Source organism: Penicillium robsamsonii, assembly GCF_028829455.1.
Source record: "Penicillium robsamsonii strain IBT 29466 chromosome Unknown utg000008l_segment0_segment0, whole genome shotgun sequence".
Lineage (NCBI taxonomy): Eukaryota > Fungi > Ascomycota > Eurotiomycetes > Eurotiales > Aspergillaceae > Penicillium > Penicillium robsamsonii.
The window spans coordinates 109,891-128,374 of NW_026643226.1; the positions used below are offsets into that span (position 1 = coordinate 109,891).

The 18,484-nt window shown below is 48.7% G+C and overlaps 9 protein-coding genes across 9 annotated transcripts; 3 read left to right on the forward strand and 6 right to left on the reverse strand.

Annotated features, from left to right (window-relative positions):
• Positions 1-321: 321 nt before the first annotated feature.
• N7447_010823 (cytochrome P450) lies at positions 322-2,161 on the forward strand (the record flags this gene model as incomplete). The annotated part of the gene is made up of 5 exons (XM_057235085.1): positions 322-529; positions 601-1,469; positions 1,532-1,642; positions 1,768-1,934; positions 1,987-2,161. The coding sequence occupies 5 exons, from the start codon at positions 322-324 to the stop codon at positions 2,159-2,161; spliced, it is 1,530 nt and encodes a 509-aa protein (XP_057080403.1).
• A 1,748-nt stretch (positions 2,162-3,909) lies between these two features.
• N7447_010824 (uncharacterized protein) lies at positions 3,910-4,452 on the forward strand (the record flags this gene model as incomplete). The annotated part of the gene is made up of 1 exon (XM_057235086.1): positions 3,910-4,452. One exon carries the CDS (start codon positions 3,910-3,912, stop codon positions 4,450-4,452), a length of 543 nt encoding a protein of 180 aa, XP_057080404.1.
• Positions 4,453-4,731: 279 nt separating this feature from the next.
• N7447_010825 (class II fructose-bisphosphate aldolase) lies at positions 4,732-5,598 on the reverse strand (the record flags this gene model as incomplete). Its single annotated transcript, XM_057235087.1, has 1 exon — positions 4,732-5,598. One exon carries the CDS (start codon positions 5,596-5,598, stop codon positions 4,732-4,734), a length of 867 nt encoding a protein of 288 aa, XP_057080405.1.
• A 621-nt stretch (positions 5,599-6,219) lies between these two features.
• Positions 6,220-7,642, forward strand: N7447_010826 (Dehydrogenase multihelical; the record flags this gene model as incomplete). Its single annotated transcript, XM_057235088.1, has 3 exons — positions 6,220-6,475; positions 6,541-7,034; positions 7,088-7,642. The coding sequence occupies 3 exons, from the start codon at positions 6,220-6,222 to the stop codon at positions 7,640-7,642; spliced, it is 1,305 nt and encodes a 434-aa protein (XP_057080406.1).
• A 440-nt stretch (positions 7,643-8,082) lies between these two features.
• Positions 8,083-9,893, reverse strand: N7447_010827 (Regulator of G protein signaling superfamily; the record flags this gene model as incomplete). Its single annotated transcript, XM_057235089.1, has 3 exons — positions 8,083-8,947; positions 9,001-9,335; positions 9,405-9,893. 3 exons carry the CDS (start codon positions 9,891-9,893, stop codon positions 8,083-8,085), a joined length of 1,689 nt encoding a protein of 562 aa, XP_057080407.1.
• Positions 9,894-10,724: 831 nt separating this feature from the next.
• N7447_010828 (uncharacterized protein) lies at positions 10,725-12,440 on the reverse strand (the record flags this gene model as incomplete). Its single annotated transcript, XM_057235090.1, has 1 exon — positions 10,725-12,440. The coding sequence occupies one exon, from the start codon at positions 12,438-12,440 to the stop codon at positions 10,725-10,727; it is 1,716 nt and encodes a 571-aa protein (XP_057080408.1).
• A 2,329-nt stretch (positions 12,441-14,769) lies between these two features.
• Positions 14,770-15,468, reverse strand: N7447_010829 (uncharacterized protein; the record flags this gene model as incomplete). Its single annotated transcript, XM_057235091.1, has 1 exon — positions 14,770-15,468. The coding sequence occupies one exon, from the start codon at positions 15,466-15,468 to the stop codon at positions 14,770-14,772; it is 699 nt and encodes a 232-aa protein (XP_057080409.1).
• Positions 15,469-15,768: 300 nt separating this feature from the next.
• On the reverse strand, positions 15,769-16,481 carry N7447_010830 (LITAF-like zinc ribbon domain-containing protein; the record flags this gene model as incomplete). The annotated part of the gene is made up of 2 exons (XM_057235092.1): positions 15,769-15,934; positions 15,991-16,481. The coding sequence occupies 2 exons, from the start codon at positions 16,479-16,481 to the stop codon at positions 15,769-15,771; spliced, it is 657 nt and encodes a 218-aa protein (XP_057080410.1).
• A 1,220-nt stretch (positions 16,482-17,701) lies between these two features.
• Positions 17,702-18,055, reverse strand: N7447_010831 (uncharacterized protein; the record flags this gene model as incomplete). The annotated part of the gene is made up of 1 exon (XM_057235093.1): positions 17,702-18,055. One exon carries the CDS (start codon positions 18,053-18,055, stop codon positions 17,702-17,704), a length of 354 nt encoding a protein of 117 aa, XP_057080411.1.
• Positions 18,056-18,484: the final 429 nt, after the last annotated feature.

The window sequence follows — 18,484 nt, forward strand, 5'->3', positions numbered from 1 at the left end:
TCTGACCCTAGCGTTTGATGCGCCTGCTTCTGCACAGTGGGTGAAATTGGATAGTACTCGACGAATGATAGCCCTATATAGTACATTAGCGGCCCCTTGGGGACGTGTTGGTACCTAGGCATGGTTGCATTGTCTAAATAAGCGTGTTGAATCAGGAAAGAGATCCATTGTATCCTGTACACTAGTTAATGCACTATGCACTATCTATGCACTACCTAACTCGTGGGGCCATTTTTCCATCTGAACCCATGTCATCGCGCCCCCTATATAATAAACGGCCTTCGCTCCTCTTCGTCGCTATCAGTGAGCTATTCGCCTATAATGGATCCCCCGACACTATTCGTGTCCTTAGTGACGTTGCCGTTGGGACTGCTGGCTTTGCGCATTGTGTACCATCTGTACTTCCATCCGTTGTCCAGGTTCCCCGGTCCAAAACTCGCTGCTGCAACCTCGCTCTACGAATTCTATTATGATGTAATTAAAAGCGGCATGTATATCTGGGAGATCGAGCGCATGCACGAGAAGTATGGTGAGTATATAGATCCGATGCGGACTAACCGAAACATACCAAAATGCACAAGTCGCCAATAACTCATCCAGGTCCCATCGTGCGCATCAGTCCACGAGAAATCCACATCAAAGACTCAAACTACTACGATGATATTCACGCCGGTGCCTCGCACAAACGCTCCAAAGACCCTAAATACGCCGTAGCCTTCGGTGCGCCCAATTCCCTCGTAGGAACAATAACCCACGATCACCACCGCTTCCGCCGCGGCCTGCTGAGCAACTACTTCTCCAAGCGCTCGGTGGTAGATCTTGGCCCGTCCATTGACGACAAAGTCAGCAAGTTAATCGCGCGCTTTGAACAAGCGCACCAAGACGGCGAGGTGCTGCACCTGCAACTAGACTTCGCTGCGCTGACCGCAGATGTCATTACCGATTACTGCTACGGCTGGAGCTATGGCTACCTAGACGCCGAGAAGGGATCGCGGAGCAACGACCTCGTCGACGCTGTTAATGGATTGATGGTCATGTTCCACATCAATCGGTTCTTCCCGTTCCTTATTACCATTTTCAGGAATACGTCGCCTACCCTACTACGCTGGTTACAACCCCAGATGGCGGATTTATTTGATGTGAAGGCTAGGCTTAGACAGCAGGCGAGAGATACTCTGCAAAAGCAGAGTCTGCGGAATCTTGATTCTGACGCGAGGCCGACTATATTTGATGCGTTGACGAGTTTGGAGTTGCCCGAAAGCGAGAGGACCCTTGATCGACTAGAAGATGAGTCTGCGCTGCTGCTTGGAGCTGGTACGGAGACTACGGCTAGGTCCATCACTGTCGCGATGTTTCATCTCATCAACAACAAGGAGATTATGGCGAAACTGCGGGTGGAGTTGAAGACGGTACTTCTGACACCGCAGTCCAAGGCTTCATGGGTGGATTTGGAGCGATTACCATACTTGGTAGGTTATGTCCCTTTCTTACTTCCATTTTGGATTGCTGATTTTGTCATTTTCTAAACTAGACGGGTGTGGTTAATGAAGGTCTGCGTCTCAGCCATGGCATGACAGCCCGATTGGCTCGTGTTTCACCGACCGAACCCATGCTCTATCAGGGTTGGGCTATCCCTGCAGGCGTAAGTCAATGATATCGGTTCACTGGCTATAACCTCCCGGTGCGGCTCCTGGGCCTGACATATGATGGCGGGCCTAAAGGCGGCTCGTTTTCTCTGAGAAAGTTACTGATAATTTTCTATTACAGACTCCGGTCAGTCAGTCGAACTACTTCGTCCATATGGATCCCACGCTATTCCCCGAGCCGGAGAAATTCGACCCGAAGCGTTGGATCCGCGCTGCAGAGAAGGGGAAGTATCTGAGTCGGTATATCGTCTCGTTTACCAAGGGGAGTAGACAATGTCTGGGAATGAAGTGAGTTATACTTATACGTCACCTCGCACGTATATACTAAGTCTTTATCTAGTCTTGCCTATGCGGAGATCTACTTATCTTTGGCACATATCGCTCGTCGCATCGACTTTGCGCTGTATCAAACTACTACTGATAATATCTGTGTTTATCGTGATATGGGCATTGGATGTCCGAAGGTTGGTTTGTTTGGTGTTAGGGCTACGGTGGAGGGTCTTGTCAAGGAGTAAAATTGTGAAGTTTCCTCCTTGATGATAATTATGATAATGATGTATGAGGGCTGAGCTTGTATTTTTGTCGATAATAGTTTTTTGTGGTACTTTTTAACGTGCGTATTGGTTATGCAGGTAACCGTGTTGTGGGGTATATTTCACTCGATGTATATTGTACTCCTTGGCAGATATTTCGTTGGCAGATTTGAATGTGTTCATTTATGATTTAATAAATGCGTTTGCGAAGATACTGATTGTGCATGTCCAATCAACGTCTTTTGCCTTAATGATGATTTGGATATCTCTTTTATATGTCTGGCTAAACAATAACCTCTATATTTCTGGATATTGAAGCTATTTCCACCTCAATTCTCGGACTCATCAACTCCCTAGCGTTAAATTACTTATTCCCACAGCGGTCGAGATGATAGGCCCAAATACACGAAGGGTCGCGAGCTCAGTCTTAGGGCACGCCACGCCGGAGCTAGCGGAGACAGAGAGCTCTAAGACTAAGATTTAAGCGGAAGGAAAACGACTTGGTCAAATACGGAAATTTGTACGGTGGGCTTTAACGCTAAGTATTTGATTCGTCTAGGAATGTGTGCTGTGAGAATAGCACAACACTCAAAGCCCCTTAATCCGGGCGATCCATAGTGTCATACTAGATGAAAAGCTTATTTCATATGAAATTACATTGGATCATTGGAAAGTTGCTAGTCTTTTTTAAAATTGACTAGATGACCTATTGTAAATCCCCCCAAGCGGAGGTTTGAAACATTAAATTTATTGAATAGTAGGCGCAAGATATGCCAGCCTCGGCGCATATTAAGCAAACCAGCTAATGCCCCATGCAGCCCAATAGATCAATGAATGCATTGTCAAATCCCAAGACCCATTCAAATCTGACGCGATCCTGCACCTATGTGACTACAATACAGGAAATAGAAAAACACAAACAGTCTGAATGCAAAGTAAGCTCGTACATGTGGACTGGCTGTCACTGCAAGGGGTGATTAGGGTTGCTAAGGGATACCTTCGCGTGCCAGAATAACCCCTACACATTCATCACCCTTTGAAGTTTCGAGAGATCTGACCACCTTCTACGTGTCAAGACAGAAGTAGGGTTCCCGAATAGTCCCGAAGACTTTATCCTATATGAAGTACTCATAGTACCAGTCTACAACGCAGTCTGTTCTTTCGGGGGACTATCATCCCAACAAGATAGAACTTGAGCAACAGTCTGGTTAGGAAAAACGATAACACCTCTTGCTCTAGATCGTAAAATTTAGGTGTTTCTCAAACGACTCGTATCTACAAGGGGTCTGAAAAGAGCTTTATATGTGCCACCATGTCAGCCTCATCCATTGCCTCCGGTATAATCCAGCCCGTAAGGGTGTTGTACCCTTTCTCTAGATAAAATGATGATCGTCGGGTTTGATCCCCAGCATTGAAAAGCTTTCCTTTTTCCTAAGCAGATCCCTGGGCGATCATTCCACAGGAACCGAGCATACGCGGCAATTGGAACCCTTTGAAGCCCCTCCATAGGCATAGGCGCTGCTATGTGGTCGTCATCCCTAGCGATGTTGATCCCTATCTAAGAGCGTGAGGCATGAAAGATGCGGGACAGCAATCATAGCAGTTTCATATCGCCCACATAAAAGCCATTATAACCCTTTCTCCTGCTCGCCGGCCAGTCCTTCATTTGTCTCTCTCGCCATCTATACTCTCCTTTGATCCCCAGTACCCAGGCCACTCAATCAACAAAAATGCACATTTCATACATCTCTCTGGCTTTGTTCGCCGTTGGCGCCATCGCCGCGCCCGCCGCACCCGCCGCACTCGCCTCTCCCAAGCCTACCAGCAACGCCGATGAGACCGCTACCGGATTCCCTTTCACCCCAATCGGCTCCTTCGATAATGAGGACATTGAGGAAGGACTTGGACACTCATTTTCCTCGGCCCTCGAGGCAATGAAGAAGTCCGCTCAGCACGCAGCGTCCTCTACGGCCACTCCCACCCACGAAGTCGCGACCGTCCCGACTCCTGTCGTCTCCCAGGCCTCAACTCTCTCTCACGCCGCCCATGCCGCCTCGCAGACCCCTGAGGTTTCCACTTCCGCCTCTACCACTCCCACACCAACTCCCTCTAAGAGCAAATCTGCTCCTAGTTCCTCTGCTTCTAGTTCCTCCGCTGCCACTCCTTCCCCTACCAAGCCTGCTAAGAGTGACCCCCTTGGCGATATCAAGAATCTTCCCGTTATCGGGCAGCTCCTAGGCGGCCCCATGGCTGCCCTCGGTCTCCATCGTTGAAGTAGTGTCTACATGATGTGATGTCTGTGCGGTGTGGATTATTATCCTCTATATCAAATGGTTGATCACTTCCACTCTTTTCTTTTTGCACTTCAGTACCCTTGACAAGGGATTTATGGCTTTTTCCTTCCTTCTTTCTCTAGCAATCACATATATCCAACAGCTTTAGTTTCCAGAATCTGAGAACTGTTTTTGACTCTAATACATTCTTGGATCGGTGACGTTATCACACAGAATTGATCTCAACACATTGAAAATAATACACTCCAACCTCATCCCCTAACTCGACGGGTATCTATCCCCAGACCCCAATCGATCAATGCATCCCTCAACAGCCTTCTGCATAGCATTGGTCGTCTCCTCCAACAACGTTGTCAAAGGCACCTTCCCAGCCTTCTCCGCCTGAACCTTCACATACTCATTATTCAACACCTTATTAATATTGACCTTGCTAACCCCACAATCAATGCATTTCTTAAAAATCTCCTCGGTAAACGGGTCCGCCCCATGAAGCACAAGCCTCACTTCCCGGCCAACAGCCTCATTAATCGACTGCAACCGCTCATACTCCAGCTGAATGCCCCGTGGCCCATACTCGCCATGAACATTTCCAAAAGCAGGCGCAAGCCAGTCAATCCCCGTATCAACAAACTCCCGACTCTCCTCGGGCGTCGTTAGCAATCCCTCAAGATCAGCTGTATCAGCAACTCCATCTTCACCACCCTCAATCCGACCAGGTTCAGCCTCAGTCGCAATCCCCCGCGCATGGCAGTACTCCACCAGCTCGCGCGTCAGAGCAAGGTTCTCCGCCTTCTCGTAGTGAGACATGTCGACCATGATGCTGTCGAACCCGCCCAGGTCGGCCGCGTACCGGATGATCTCGGGTGTTTGTGCGTGGTCCATGTGCACGGTCACGGGCACGGTGGCTTTGCGCGCGGCTTCGGCGGCGGCATGCACGAGAAGTCCGTCGGCGTAGTGGATGGCCCAGGGGAAGAGGAGGATCATTGCTGCGGAGCGCTTGGCTTCGGCGGCGCGGACGGTGGCTAGGATGCCTTCCACGTTGTAGCAGCACATTGCGGGGATGGCGTAGTGGTTTGCGGACGCATGGTCTAGGATGCGCAAGGCGCGGTTTTCTTGGAGGGTCATGTTTTGGTTTGGGGGGGAAGGAGGTAGTTTAGGAAATGAGGGGTTTGTAGGTTTGCTTTACTGTAGATCAGGGTCTATGGTGTTATATAGACTTGTGTTGACCGAGCTGGTCGCTTCACTTCCGAGCGTCGGAGTTGCTCCGGGCTACGTCACTTTGAGCTATTCGGGCCTATACAAAACATGCACCGGAGTAAATAGCAAGGTTTCTTAGGTTTTGTTTTAAATGTTAAGTGTAGCTATGGCGATATCAAATCCAAGAACCCCTTGGTTACATACATGTATGTATTCAAATACCCTGTAGGCATTAAGTGTAATGTTTTGGCCCTGGTCGGCCCACATCCGACCTTCTACTACTAGAACAATCAGGCTCAAATCTACTAACCGGCAATCAACAGCCCTCAAATTTCAAAATCAGACCCTGGCAAAGCCATATTATCCTTCGGCAACAGCCAAATTGGCCGGCTCGGACATGCGCCGAAGCATCCCGCGTTTCCCCCAATATCTCCCCCTCATAAAAACCCCCCCACGCAGGTCGAACCAGTTTATTTTATTTTATACATTGACATTCCTAATTGTATACATTTCTTCCTCTTAACACCCACTACAACAGCCATTACAACAATGTCCAAACCTTCAATTGGCTTCGTCGGCCTAGGCGCCATGGGCTTCGGAATGGCCACAAATCTCGTGAAAGAGGGCTACCCAGTACACGGCTTCGACGTGTTCCCAGCCTCGGTAGATCGCTTCAAGGCTGCCGGTGGAATCCCAGCATCATCACTTCAGGAGTCGGCCAAGGGAAATGATTTCTATGTTTGCATGGTCGCCTCAGCGCCGCAGGTGCAGAGCGTCCTTTTCGGCGATGATGGCATTGTCGCAGGTAAACACCACCACCTTAAACCAGAGAAATATATAATATCGAAACTAACCGTCAAACCTATCCAGCCCTCCCCCAAAATGCAACTCTCCTCCTCTGCTCCACTGTCCCAGCATCATACGCCCAATCCGTCGCCGCAGAGCTCACCTCTGTCGGCAGGAGCGATATAGCTTTCATTGACGCACCCGTGTCTGGTGGTGCACTCCGCGCCGCGGCCGGCACGCTGTCAATCATGGCTGGCGCTCCCGATGCCGCGCTGGAGAAAGGCCGGTTCTTGCTGCAGGAGATGTCAGACGCGAATAAGCTGTACCTTGTACCCGGCGGGATTGGCGCCGGTAGTAATATGAAGATGGTGCACCAGGTGCTGGCAGGTATTCACATCTTGGGTGCCAGTGAGGCTCAGGGCTTTGCGGCGCGACTAGGATTAGATGCGAAGAAGACGGCGGAGGCGATCAAGTCCAGTGGAGCTTGGACTTGGATGCACGAGAATCGGTTGCAGCGGATGCTGGATGAGGATTGGCATCCTGGTGCTAGTGCAGTGACTATTATTCTTAAGGATGTGGTAAGTATCTTGGTTTGAGTTTGGGGCTGAGTTGTGCTAATTGGGGGTTTCAGGGGATTATCACGACATCTGCGCGCCAAAGTCAATTCCCGACTCCGCTTTGCTCCACTGCTGAACAGGCTTATTTGTCTGCTTTGTTGCAGGGATATGGAGCTGTTGATGACTCGTCTATGGTGCGACAATACTTTGCTGACCCGATCACGAAGGTCGCCTGTACCAAGTCTGATGAGGAGACGGCGGAGGCGTTGCAGTTGGTGCTCGATATGATGGAGGTGACTAACCTCGTTGCCGCTGCTGAGGCTATTTCGTTTGCGCGTTATCTCAAGGTCGATCTGAAGCAGTTTTATACTCTGGTCGCTGATGCTGCTGGTGCTAGTCGGCAATTTATGACCAAAGGATTAGAGATTATTGAGGGGCTTGGACAGGGTGCCAATGGGGAGACTATTGATGCTGCTACTTCTCGTCTGGAGAAGGCTGTGCAAAAGGCGCGGGATCTCCACTGTCCTTTGCATCTCGGTAATGCTGCTTTGACTGTGTTGTACATGGCTAAGAAGTCTGGGTTAGGGGCTGAGGGGAGTGCTAGTGTGGTGAAGGCTTTTGAACAGTAGTATAATCGTGGAGATGAGTTATGAATCTTTATAGTCAGATATCAATCTTATGTACAGTCCAATTCTATCTTGATGCTTCTATTCACTGCTTTTCCCGCTCTATAAGCGCAGCCAGCTATAGATTGACCACATGTCACTCCGACTGGCTAACTTTACTGGGCAGAGCTACTATTTACAGCTACGTCTTCCCTAGTCTCCTCACAGGTTGGTAAAAGAATGTATTGATAGTGTCAATAAGAATAAAGAAATAGTGTGTGGGTATCCAGAATATTATATCCAACCGTAAGATCAATATGTACAGCCCAGGAGACCCCCGACAAGCGCGGGAGTGTCCAAAAGCCAAAGAAGAAGAAGAAGAAGAAAACATCAAGTATACCAAAAGTCCCGACCCATATCTTAAGACGACTTGAACTCATTTCGCATGCCACACACAGTAAAATTTAAACCTCAATTCCCTTGAGGTTCTCAACCGAACCAAGCGAAGTCCTCCGATCTTTAATAAACTTCGGCCAAGTATTCGTAAGCACAAGGTACTTAATACTAGCCTCGGCAGCATCAAAGATCGAAGCCTCAAAGCCCGCAGGAATATCACCCCAGTACTGCACGCGGTCCTTAATTGAGCCCGCCATCTCAGCTTGCATAGTCTTCCCAGAGTCCGTAGAAGCCGGCGACGGCGGCGGCAGATCGAAAGTGAATTTATCAAACGGACTAGCGGGGTCACAGTCGCGCTCCTCGCCGTACACAAGACGCGTCGGTTTCTCGAAAACCTCTTCTAGCTTCCGCAGGTCCTGGTGTGAGATGTTGACGGGGAACTCGGCATGGCGAACGCTGATGAACTCGGCATAGATGTGTAGCGCGCGGTTGAAGTGTTCGCGGACAACGTCACGCTTGCTCTTTTCCTGTAGAGCGCTGCCATCTTTGATGGCTGAAGGGAGTCGACTGCGCCATTCTGCGATGCTGGTGAGAAAAACGATGTTCTCACCGGAAAATTCGCGTAAGGCGGAGAATTCTTGGAGGGGGGCTGGGTTGCGCTCGAGGACGTGCTCGAGGGCGCCCATTGTGAGGATGCTGTCGCGAGAATTGATTGTGCTCGTCGAGCTGTTCGATTTCCAGCCTGACATCCTAGATGCTACCATCGTCATGTCGGAGTGTAGGGACCTTTCTTCCGAGCCGGCGGATTTGACTTTCAGTTCCCAGCGCGCGATCGACTCGAGGGTTTCTTGTCGGAGGGATTGGTGACGCATTACTTCCCAGCAGGGAAGGAAGACTGTGAAGATTTCGATGAACATGATGGATAGGCAGATCCTATATAGTTACGTTAGAGAAGGTCTTTATCATGATGTTAATTTGGAACTTACCATTGAGGAGGAACCCAGACGGCGTTGACTGGGGCCATGGCGGGGACGTAGAGACCGATGAGCCACAATGGGGTAGCGTGAAGGTTGGCAACAGCGCAGCCAATGGTCTGGACTCGCCAGCCGTGGGTATCGTGGATGTTGCGAGACTTCCAGAGGACAACAGGGGCAACGATCCAAGACCAGAAGAACTGCGAGACCACACCAGGCCACCATTCCCATCCTGCACCTTGTGCCACGAGCACCTCTTTCGGGGTACCATGGACTTCGGTGCCGGGAATACCCCATGAGCTATGGTACTTGCGCGAGATGACCCACATGAGGATAGTGAGGAAGACCTGCATGAGATGGCGAGTTAGATAAGACGTGTCACATGCATGAAAGGGTAGATCGGTAGATAATCATACCTGTGCAAACATTGCGATCGCAACATAAATAAGAATCTTGGTGGTATATCTAAGACCACGGAAACGATTGATCCATCCATCCTTGTGTTCCCCGACGGGCGATTCAGTAAACCGGTAGCCGTCCAGAGCATACTTTCTCTGGAGCTTTGCGACATGTTGAAAACGAGTGTTGGAGCCGTGGAAGAGCGCCATGCCACAGGGCAGCAGGGTCCCCATAAGCCAATAGGCGCCATCACCCGGCATGAGGGCGCCGACCATAGTAGCGAACTGGGTCGGGATCCAGTATAAATGAAGGACAACAATTGATGTTAATGAAAGAGCGAGGCCTCGGATGCGAATGGTCGGCATATCCCGGTGTATGATCAGATAGATCATACCGGCCACAACGGCCGAAGTCCAGACACATGCCCAGACCACCCACCAGATGGTGACGGGGCCGAGATCGATCTGGGGTTTGGACTCGACGGTGATACCGTACTCAGACCCCATATTAACAAGTGCTTAAAGAATGTGTGTGAAGTTGGATAGCGCCTTAAACCCAAAGTGCCGGGTCGTCATGTCCTTATGTACATACATCTCGGGGTAAGCACTTGCACGAGTAAGTGGGCCCCCCAAAGGTTTTTTTGGTGGTTAAGATGTCGATCAAAATGGCTAAGATATCCATTTTTTTCACTCCATAGTTTTGCTAGAAGATATAACGTGGAGTATTCTGGTCGATCGTGGTGTAGAACTGCTCAGTTATGGGCTCGCTTGGGTTTCGTTACTCCATAGTCCCGCGATGAAGATCCACCGTCCTATTTGTCAATAGAATACGAGGCTATGATTGGCTAAGATGAAATTAGATCAAAGATCTCTTGGCTCCTTTTCTTTTTCTATTGAATCCGCCCGTCACACTATTGATTTTCCTAAAACTGTGTTCTGGAAGATCGTAGCCCTAAGAGGCAGTTACTTTTTTACCTTTGGATGACTTGCACATGTCTTCTCTTCACTGTTATCACGTAAAATTCCAGGGGCATTGTTTCAGATGCATCGTACCTATGTCAAAGTAAGAGGCATCTACTATTGGTTAAATCCCAGGGTATCTGGTAAGATGTGATGAACTTGGATTTAGCGCAAAAGGCCAGATTAGACAAAAAAACAGGTTGACCAACATCCAAATTTAGCTTAGCATAAAACCAGACTATCGTTTCAAGGATTAAATTTGAGGCATTTGCAGAAAAGAAAAACCAGTCTATTCTCTCAAACGAAAAATGAATCGCATAGAAAACCTCAAGAGTCCGGCAAATATCCCGACTTATCAAAATCCAGGAAGCAGAACATTCAGACTCCGAGATCGACACAACCTCGGCCTTGGCACAAACCATCATGTTCGGGCTCCTTCAATCCCATCTGAAAAGCATCCAACTCACAATACGCTTCAACATACCCATAATAAGTCCCACCGTAATAATCACCACATTCCCCAGGAACCGGTTGTGCCTCACACAATCCCATCCGTCCAACCTCCTCCAGGGAGATCGCACACATAAACCCACTGTATTTATGAAGCACCCGCTCTGGCATTGTAAAAAGCGCATCCTTGCAACACCCCCACGGGTGGCGGATATCACAAAGTCCCATCGCGCGCGCGTGCCGCAAATCGTCAGCCCGCAACAACCCGTAGAACTTCCCATCCTCGCCGGGTATCCGCCGGATATCCTCCAACCAGCGTTTCTCGGCTTCTTCCTCTGACGACGCATGCATCACTCCGTAGAAGAGGTGAAAGTCGGCGCGTCGCTCGGAACAGCACCCTCGCACGTGGAGTGGGTCTAGTAGCCCCTGCCGGTTCGCGTCGTCTTCGGAATATGCCATCATGAATCCTTCCCACTCACCTGGGTAATTGCCATACGGCCGGATCTCGCGTAGTCCGCGTTGGTAGGCGGATTCTTCGTCGGCAAACATGCTGCCCATGTACATGTGCTTCTGAGGTTGGGGGTCTGGGGTTGGGGCCTGTTGACTCTTGGGGGATGGGTAGGTGTGAGGGGAGACCGGGGTGCTATCATTATCGGGGGGTACAGTGGAGATCCCTGCCTGCCACATTCGGTCGAGGGACTCTGTGTCCCAGAGATGGGGGTCCTCTTCGATACCCAGCTCGGCGTTGTTCGCGCGCCGGTCGTCTCGGTCCTTCTTTAGAAGTGCCGCGTCGAGGAGCTTGGAGATGGTTTCCTGCCGGGCTTCTTTTTCCTTGTTCTCTTCAATACGCTTCAGGACGGTCGCTTCAATACGCTGCTGCACAAGGTCAATGTCAAGAGGGGGCTGGTCATACGAGTGATGGTCAGCTTCAGAGCTATCAGAGCTCGCAGGAGACATGTCCTCAGGATCAACACAGGGGCCATATACGTCAGTGTCGTGCTGTTCATGGTCAGTTTTCAGCTCCTGTCGCTGTTGCTGCCGCTTCTCAACGTATTCGTCAATTCTCAGCTTAAGTATATTATACCTTATCAAAGAAGATCCGTAGAGCGACGAGCCAGAACTATCTGTCTCGCAGCTGCTATTATCGCTGGGGGATGCACAAGCATCGCCCTTTGCATCATTGCTCTTATCACCACTGTGTGTGAGATGATCCGGACTGGTCTTGACAGTTGCAGACACAAAATAGTCATCTACACCCATCTCCGGTGAACTGGGATTAGTACGAGCAAAGTTAAAAAGCGTCACAGAGGATTTATCGGAATGTGCTAGTCCGCAATTTGACTTCGATTCGCCGACAACAGCACGCAAACAGATCTGACCATTGTCGCTGTGGCCAGTAATGTCTGCGTCCCCATTGCCCAAATCACCAACGGCAGCACCCAAGAAGACCTGACCATTGTCGCTGTGGTCAGTACTACTTGTGTCCCTGTCGTCTGGGGTGGGATCACTCACCGCGTTCACTTGAATGATATTGCCTGTAGCGCCCAGGCCCTCAATGGTCCGGTAAGGGCTTGGGGCTTGGGTCTGACTGTCTCTGGGAGAAGAGAGGTTCTTGGCCCGCTTGCTCTCGCACTCCACGCACATGTTGGGGTGGGTGGGGGGAGGAGGTCGTGAGAGATATCGATCTTGATGCAGGATACGCTGCGCTCTGGTCCGGCCAGGCGGAGGTTGTTGGTGTATTCTTGGCAGCTGGTCATGCTCCAGTTGGAGATGTGTCCGCAGCTGGGGTAGTGGTGGTAGGAGTAGTTACACATTTTAAGGAATGGAAAGATGGGTTGAAAGTAGAGATGATATATGAGATGAGAGGAATGCTCTGCTGCCATGTTATATCCGTGCGAGGGTCAAGGTTTATATACAACTTGATCTGGGGGTATCTGACGGGCGAGTACAAAGCCGAGTCGATGAACAAAGGTAAGTGGTATAACAAAGATAGTTTAAAGGCATTGTGTTGGTGTCAGTATGAAACTCTTTGTTCACAACAGTCTGTTCACATTTATTAAATGTAAAGCAAATTCCTAAGGATTTTTGTTTGCTGAACGTGCTGTTTCAATGCCCAGAGACATTTGTGCTAAATGTCCCATCTTTATTGTATCTAAATCATCTCATGGCTATTAGTATAAAACATCGTTGATCTTCTTATGGGTCATACCCTGATCTAATAAAGATGAACTGGAAGGGAACCAAAGATGTAGGAAAAAAAGTCCTCCTTTGGCCTTCTGATTAAGACAATGGATTTGGAAAATTGCAATCTACCTTTCCTGCGCTTTCTCAGCCTCCCAGTATACTTTATGGAGTATCTATTTTACTGAGTCTTCCTTGGGATAGGATAGAATTATCTTCTTTCGCTTAACTCGGTCAAATTGTTTTTGTAGGATCTCCCACTTCTAGCAAACTGGGCGTTTGCTTGCTAGATCCCAGGATATAAATATCCTACTTTTCACATAGTCAACAAAATTTCTTTCTCTCCCCGATCCCGCAGCCTGTAGCTGTAACGGTTTTCTTTCCCGTTTGGCTTCTCTATATATTTCTAGAGATTCACAGGTATAAAAGCCCTTTCTCGTATTAATTTATTCCTATTTCTTTCTTATCTTCTACCCATAACCTATCCAACCTCCCATCCAACCACACTCAGGACTCTCTTCCAATCACTCATCACTTCTACCCATCTTTAACCACTTTACTAGTCACTGAGTATATACTGATGTGCAAGTGGCTTGAAGTGAAAGCTACATCAACCTGGGTTAAAATAGGCCAGTTATAGTCTCAGTCGCTATACGACAACGGGAACCTATATACAAGTGCGTGGGTGGTTCGTCTCAAGCTGCCGACCCCCAACGCGCAGCAACCATGTCGAAGGTAGATGCCAAATAAATCAGATAATGCTCTCTACAATGATGGCACTCCTAACATGATCTGCTTTGTTGGGTGTCAGAAAGACATCAACAAGGACATCAACCACAACGTTTACATCACCGTCAACAATGCCGCTGAGGAAGCGAGGACTAGTTGAATATCGGTATCCACAAGGTTGACTCATTCCAAGGCATGATCGCAATAGTCGACTGAGTCCGGACAAATGAGCTCGGATTCATGCGTGAATTCCAGCGACTCAACGTGGCTTGTAGCCGCCGTCGCTTTGTTTGTACGTTTATAAGTCTGAGCTTTCAATATTTCAACTTTGAGAGTGAGAGTGGGTGTCCGGACCATGGCACCTGGCCCCCGAACCCTTGTACTGAGACACATATCCATTCTCATCCGTTTACTCTCGGGGAAGAAACATATCAAAGGAAACATGTGAGCATACCTTATGGTATGGAGATATGAGCTCAAAAAAGGACATCAATTTCAGTGATATAAGCAAAGAACCTTGTTTGAACTGGCCAGCCCAGGGATGACCAGGTTTGGGATACATTGGTAAGTCTTTGTCGAATATAAGCCAAGTTCAAAAAGCTGTTTACTAACTATGCCTTTCAATTTCTAGCTGGTGTCTATGGGGACATGCTCCAAGTAGTCCACCGCTTGGGACCGAACTCGATCCCAAGATCTCAACGGACAATGAATGAGTCACATTTCAAGATTCCCGCTGATATGGACCAAGAGTTCCAGTGCGGAAAAGTGCCATACTAGACTATATCATCCTTCCCTCCGACGGCGTGTCTGGGTGCGGGCTTACCATTGCTGACCAGGGCGCCCGGTTCAACCAGACCATGGAAGCAGACATACATGTATACTCAATAATCAAGATTCAAAGGTCAGACTGTCAAACTGTACATCATAATCGTAAACATAACTCATATTGCAAGCAAGAAATCGTATTGCCGTATTAACATTACGCTCAACATAGAAGCATCATTAACTACCAGACCATCCAGAGCTAGCTCCAGATAACCAGACGAAACCCCACCAAAACAAGTCAGGCACCCTCCAAATCCCCCAAGTACCTAACCCCAGAGTCCAACAACCACCAAGAAACCATCTCATGCATCCACCTCAAAGTAGGCCTCTCCAACGGCAGTTTCCTAACCTCGTCCGCTCTCTTCCACATAACAGTCTCACTACAAAACACAACATTCCTCTCTTCCTCCTGAGACCCGTCCTCTTCATAACTAATCGCCAACCTCCCCTGCACGAAATCCACAGTCTCGACTTTAATCTCAAACTCAACCCGATCCCTGTTCCGCACCACAACGCGATAAGCCCCACAAACCAAATCCCCAACCTTGAAATCCAGTGCGGCAAGATGTCCCGCTTTAAAACTATCCTTCTGCTCCGGCGTCTTACTGGTCATGGCAAGCATAAGCGCCTGCGGGGACCGCGAGAAAGCCTTCATGTTGCGGCGCACGAGTCTTGTGAAGAGCACGTCTGTAGTCTCGCTGTTGGGGAGAGAGGCACGTGGTACAGACTTCGAGGCATGGTCGTAGATTGTGAAGTACTCATCGCCGAAGACAGGTTCTGGGATTGATTCTATAGCTGTTCGTTTGGGGGCTGTGGAGAGGGTTCCGGTGTGGGACTTGTGTGTTATCCGTTTTGATAGGCGGTCATGGCAGATGTAGAAGTAGAGTGCCGAGGAGCTAGTTATTATTGCTGTTGTCGTAAAGACGAGGCGAATCATTTTTGCTTGGAGTTATGAACTGTTGATTCAATGTTGTGATGTTTGGGGGATTTGAGAAGAATGTCAAAGTGGTCGCATCATCGGATACGAGGGCAATACGAGGTTGGCGCGTCATCTGCCTCTACATCATCAATCTGCCAGTTGATATATTTTTCATTACAAATTCTGTTCTGCATGTTAAATCATAAGTTCGAATCTGTGATCTAAAATAAAACAAGTCAAACCCTGCATAACACCCCCAAATTAATGACGTCAAACACAAAGTGGTATCATTCTCAAAACAAAAGCAAAGTAAACAGCTCACTTCCTTGCCCCATTCTGCAAGATAACGACACGGCCACTATTATGCCATTTCGCAAGCTTAGCACCACACTTCCCACAAGAATGCTCAACATCCTTAAGCGATGACATCAAATAAGGGATACAGCCGAGACAGCAACAAAAGCAAAGAATAGCAGCCCAACCACTATTCAAGAAAAGTCAATCACCATTCCAATATACGATCGATGGGATCCAACTTACTGTGTAGTCCCACCGCTGACAGGCTCAACGCGGGTCATCTCCCGCGTTCCACAAACAGGACAGTCAACTGGACACGGCGCAGACTGGACAGCGTGCAACGGGACGGCCGTGACATATCCACTCGGATGGCCGGAGGGCGTGTAGAACTGCTGAGGTTGTGCTTGTGCTTGTTGGTACTCGGGTAGGGGCTGGCCTGAGTATGCCTTCTCGGGAGGAGCAGCCATTGATGTCGTGTCGTAGGTCGGGACTTGACCGATGGAGTCGGGTTGGAAGGGGTATTCTTTTTCTGGGGGGCCGTTTATGGGTGTTGGGGTGTAGCTGGAGCGCAGGGCGTCTGGGAAGGATTGTCCGGTGTGTGAATGGTCGGAAGGTGGGCTCACGGGGCCGTGGGTTGGGTGGTCTGGGAAGACGGCTTCTGGGGCTTCGCTGTATATGGGAACTTGTGCTGGGGTACTTGACGTTGGCGAAGGGTGTCCGGGGTTTCCTGGCATTGTTGCTGTTGACTATGGAGTCTGGGGTATTGGGGGGGAGGGTAGGTGAAATGTTTCACTTTGGTCCAAAAATGGGGGAAGGGTTTTTAAGTGAAATCTAAGTGAAATCTAACAGGACAAGAACACATAAAAATAGTGTAGGATCGTCAAGGGCTAATATGTAAGATGTAAATACAGTGGATACCTGGGGAACCCATGCACTGCCTTGAACAAGATGACCAAGTCTAAGCCGCTCTATTTGTAAAAGACTACAGAAAGGGTGTATGGAGTATTCTAAACAAGGTTTGACAGGAATGCGGCTTATTTTGCGACCAACCTTTATATGTATCAGTTTCACATAAGGGATATGCACTTTATACATCACAAGGGATATGTACTTTATACATCACAAGGGATATGTACTTTATACATAGTATATATATTGCAGAACAATTCTATTGATATTGCTATCACAGTTCATTCTACGTACATAATATATCATAGTCAACCTATAATCAAAATCCATTCCGTATAGCCCCTTGGTTTAAGATTATTACACCCGATGGGGGCGATGATCCTGAACGCCAACCCACACGGCAGTTAGACTAGCGCCGATCAATTCCCATCTGGGCGCCCCTCTATGAGCCTTTCGAGGCTGAGTGGGCTTAGACAAATGCTCCATGCAGGACATATTCGGGATATTTGGCCCCCAATCAAAACATCCCGGGTCCTGCGATAACCATCCTGAGAAAGTGAACTGGACGATTATACCACGAGTTCGTACCTTGCAAAAAGTCTTCCACTATGTATATCTAAAACTGTCCCTTCCTAAGATTATATAAAAACTCACCGGTCGGGGATTGCCTAGGAGTGGTTCGAAGAGCACGGGGTTTACGCCTATAATTAGCCCCCACGCTCACCCGATATACGGAGTAAACCCTATTAAGCTAGTTTAGTGGCTATCAAAGGTTCACCCTAAACTGATTGAGAGAGACCGAAATGAAGCAGACTAGGCGTGTTTAAGCGTTGTATAGGCGCCATATAGGATGCACTTGATCAGACTCAATTTGATCCGATCTGTACCTAGCCAGTTGCTTACTACGCGGAAAAAGGTTCATTGCACTAACACTAAATATTAATCATACGCAAAACAATGTAATATTGATGGAGGGTTCGGAATACGTAGCATTATCTCGATCACTGCGTCACGATCAATGTGGCGACGGCCTTATGAGGCATCATCACTCCCATGAAGGTGGAGTAAAGGGAGGTGGAAGATGCCAGGGAACTGCACCCAGAAGTTGCTCGGCAACGATCCGTCCACTAACGGGATCCCCATTGTCCCCAGAGAGAGCGACGATCGAGCTCTGGAAGAGGAGCTGAAGATCACGGCCGAGCTCATAGAAGACAGTGTCACCGACAGTAAGTGCAGCCTCGGTAAGGCCAGGTATCAGACGAGAAAGCTCTCTAAGCCCATCAAGCACTCGAGGGCGAAGATCAGGGCGAGATTGGAGCTCCATGATCTGGCGCTGTAGAAGCTGGATGAAGTTGTGCCTATCTATGCTATAAACACTACCGGCGGCACAGATAGCCATGGTGAATGGGTGATAGGAGTAATGGAGAGTTAGTACGGATCTGAGACTGAGAGGTTTGTTAGAGATACTGTTGCTTGGTGAGAAGAAGGTATCGAGGTGGGAATCGAGGCTATTTATACAGTTCGAGTAGTCGAGGTCGAATACTTGATGAAGCACCGCTTGGAAGATGTGAACAATAGAAGTATCAAAAATCCTTTGTTTATATCTTGTCTTCTTAGCCCCGGGGTCAATGTAGACACAAAGGCCATGGTGATAAAAAGAACGGAAGAAGCGAGTAGACAAAGCAAAGGACAATAGTTTTTGCAACTATGAAGAACTTTATGAGGCATTGAATGATCATGGCGTGCAACATAGAGTGGGATAGCACCGATCTAATAAGGCTATCCTTGTTAACCTCTGGGCAGCTATGGTATATCCTCTTTCTTCAAG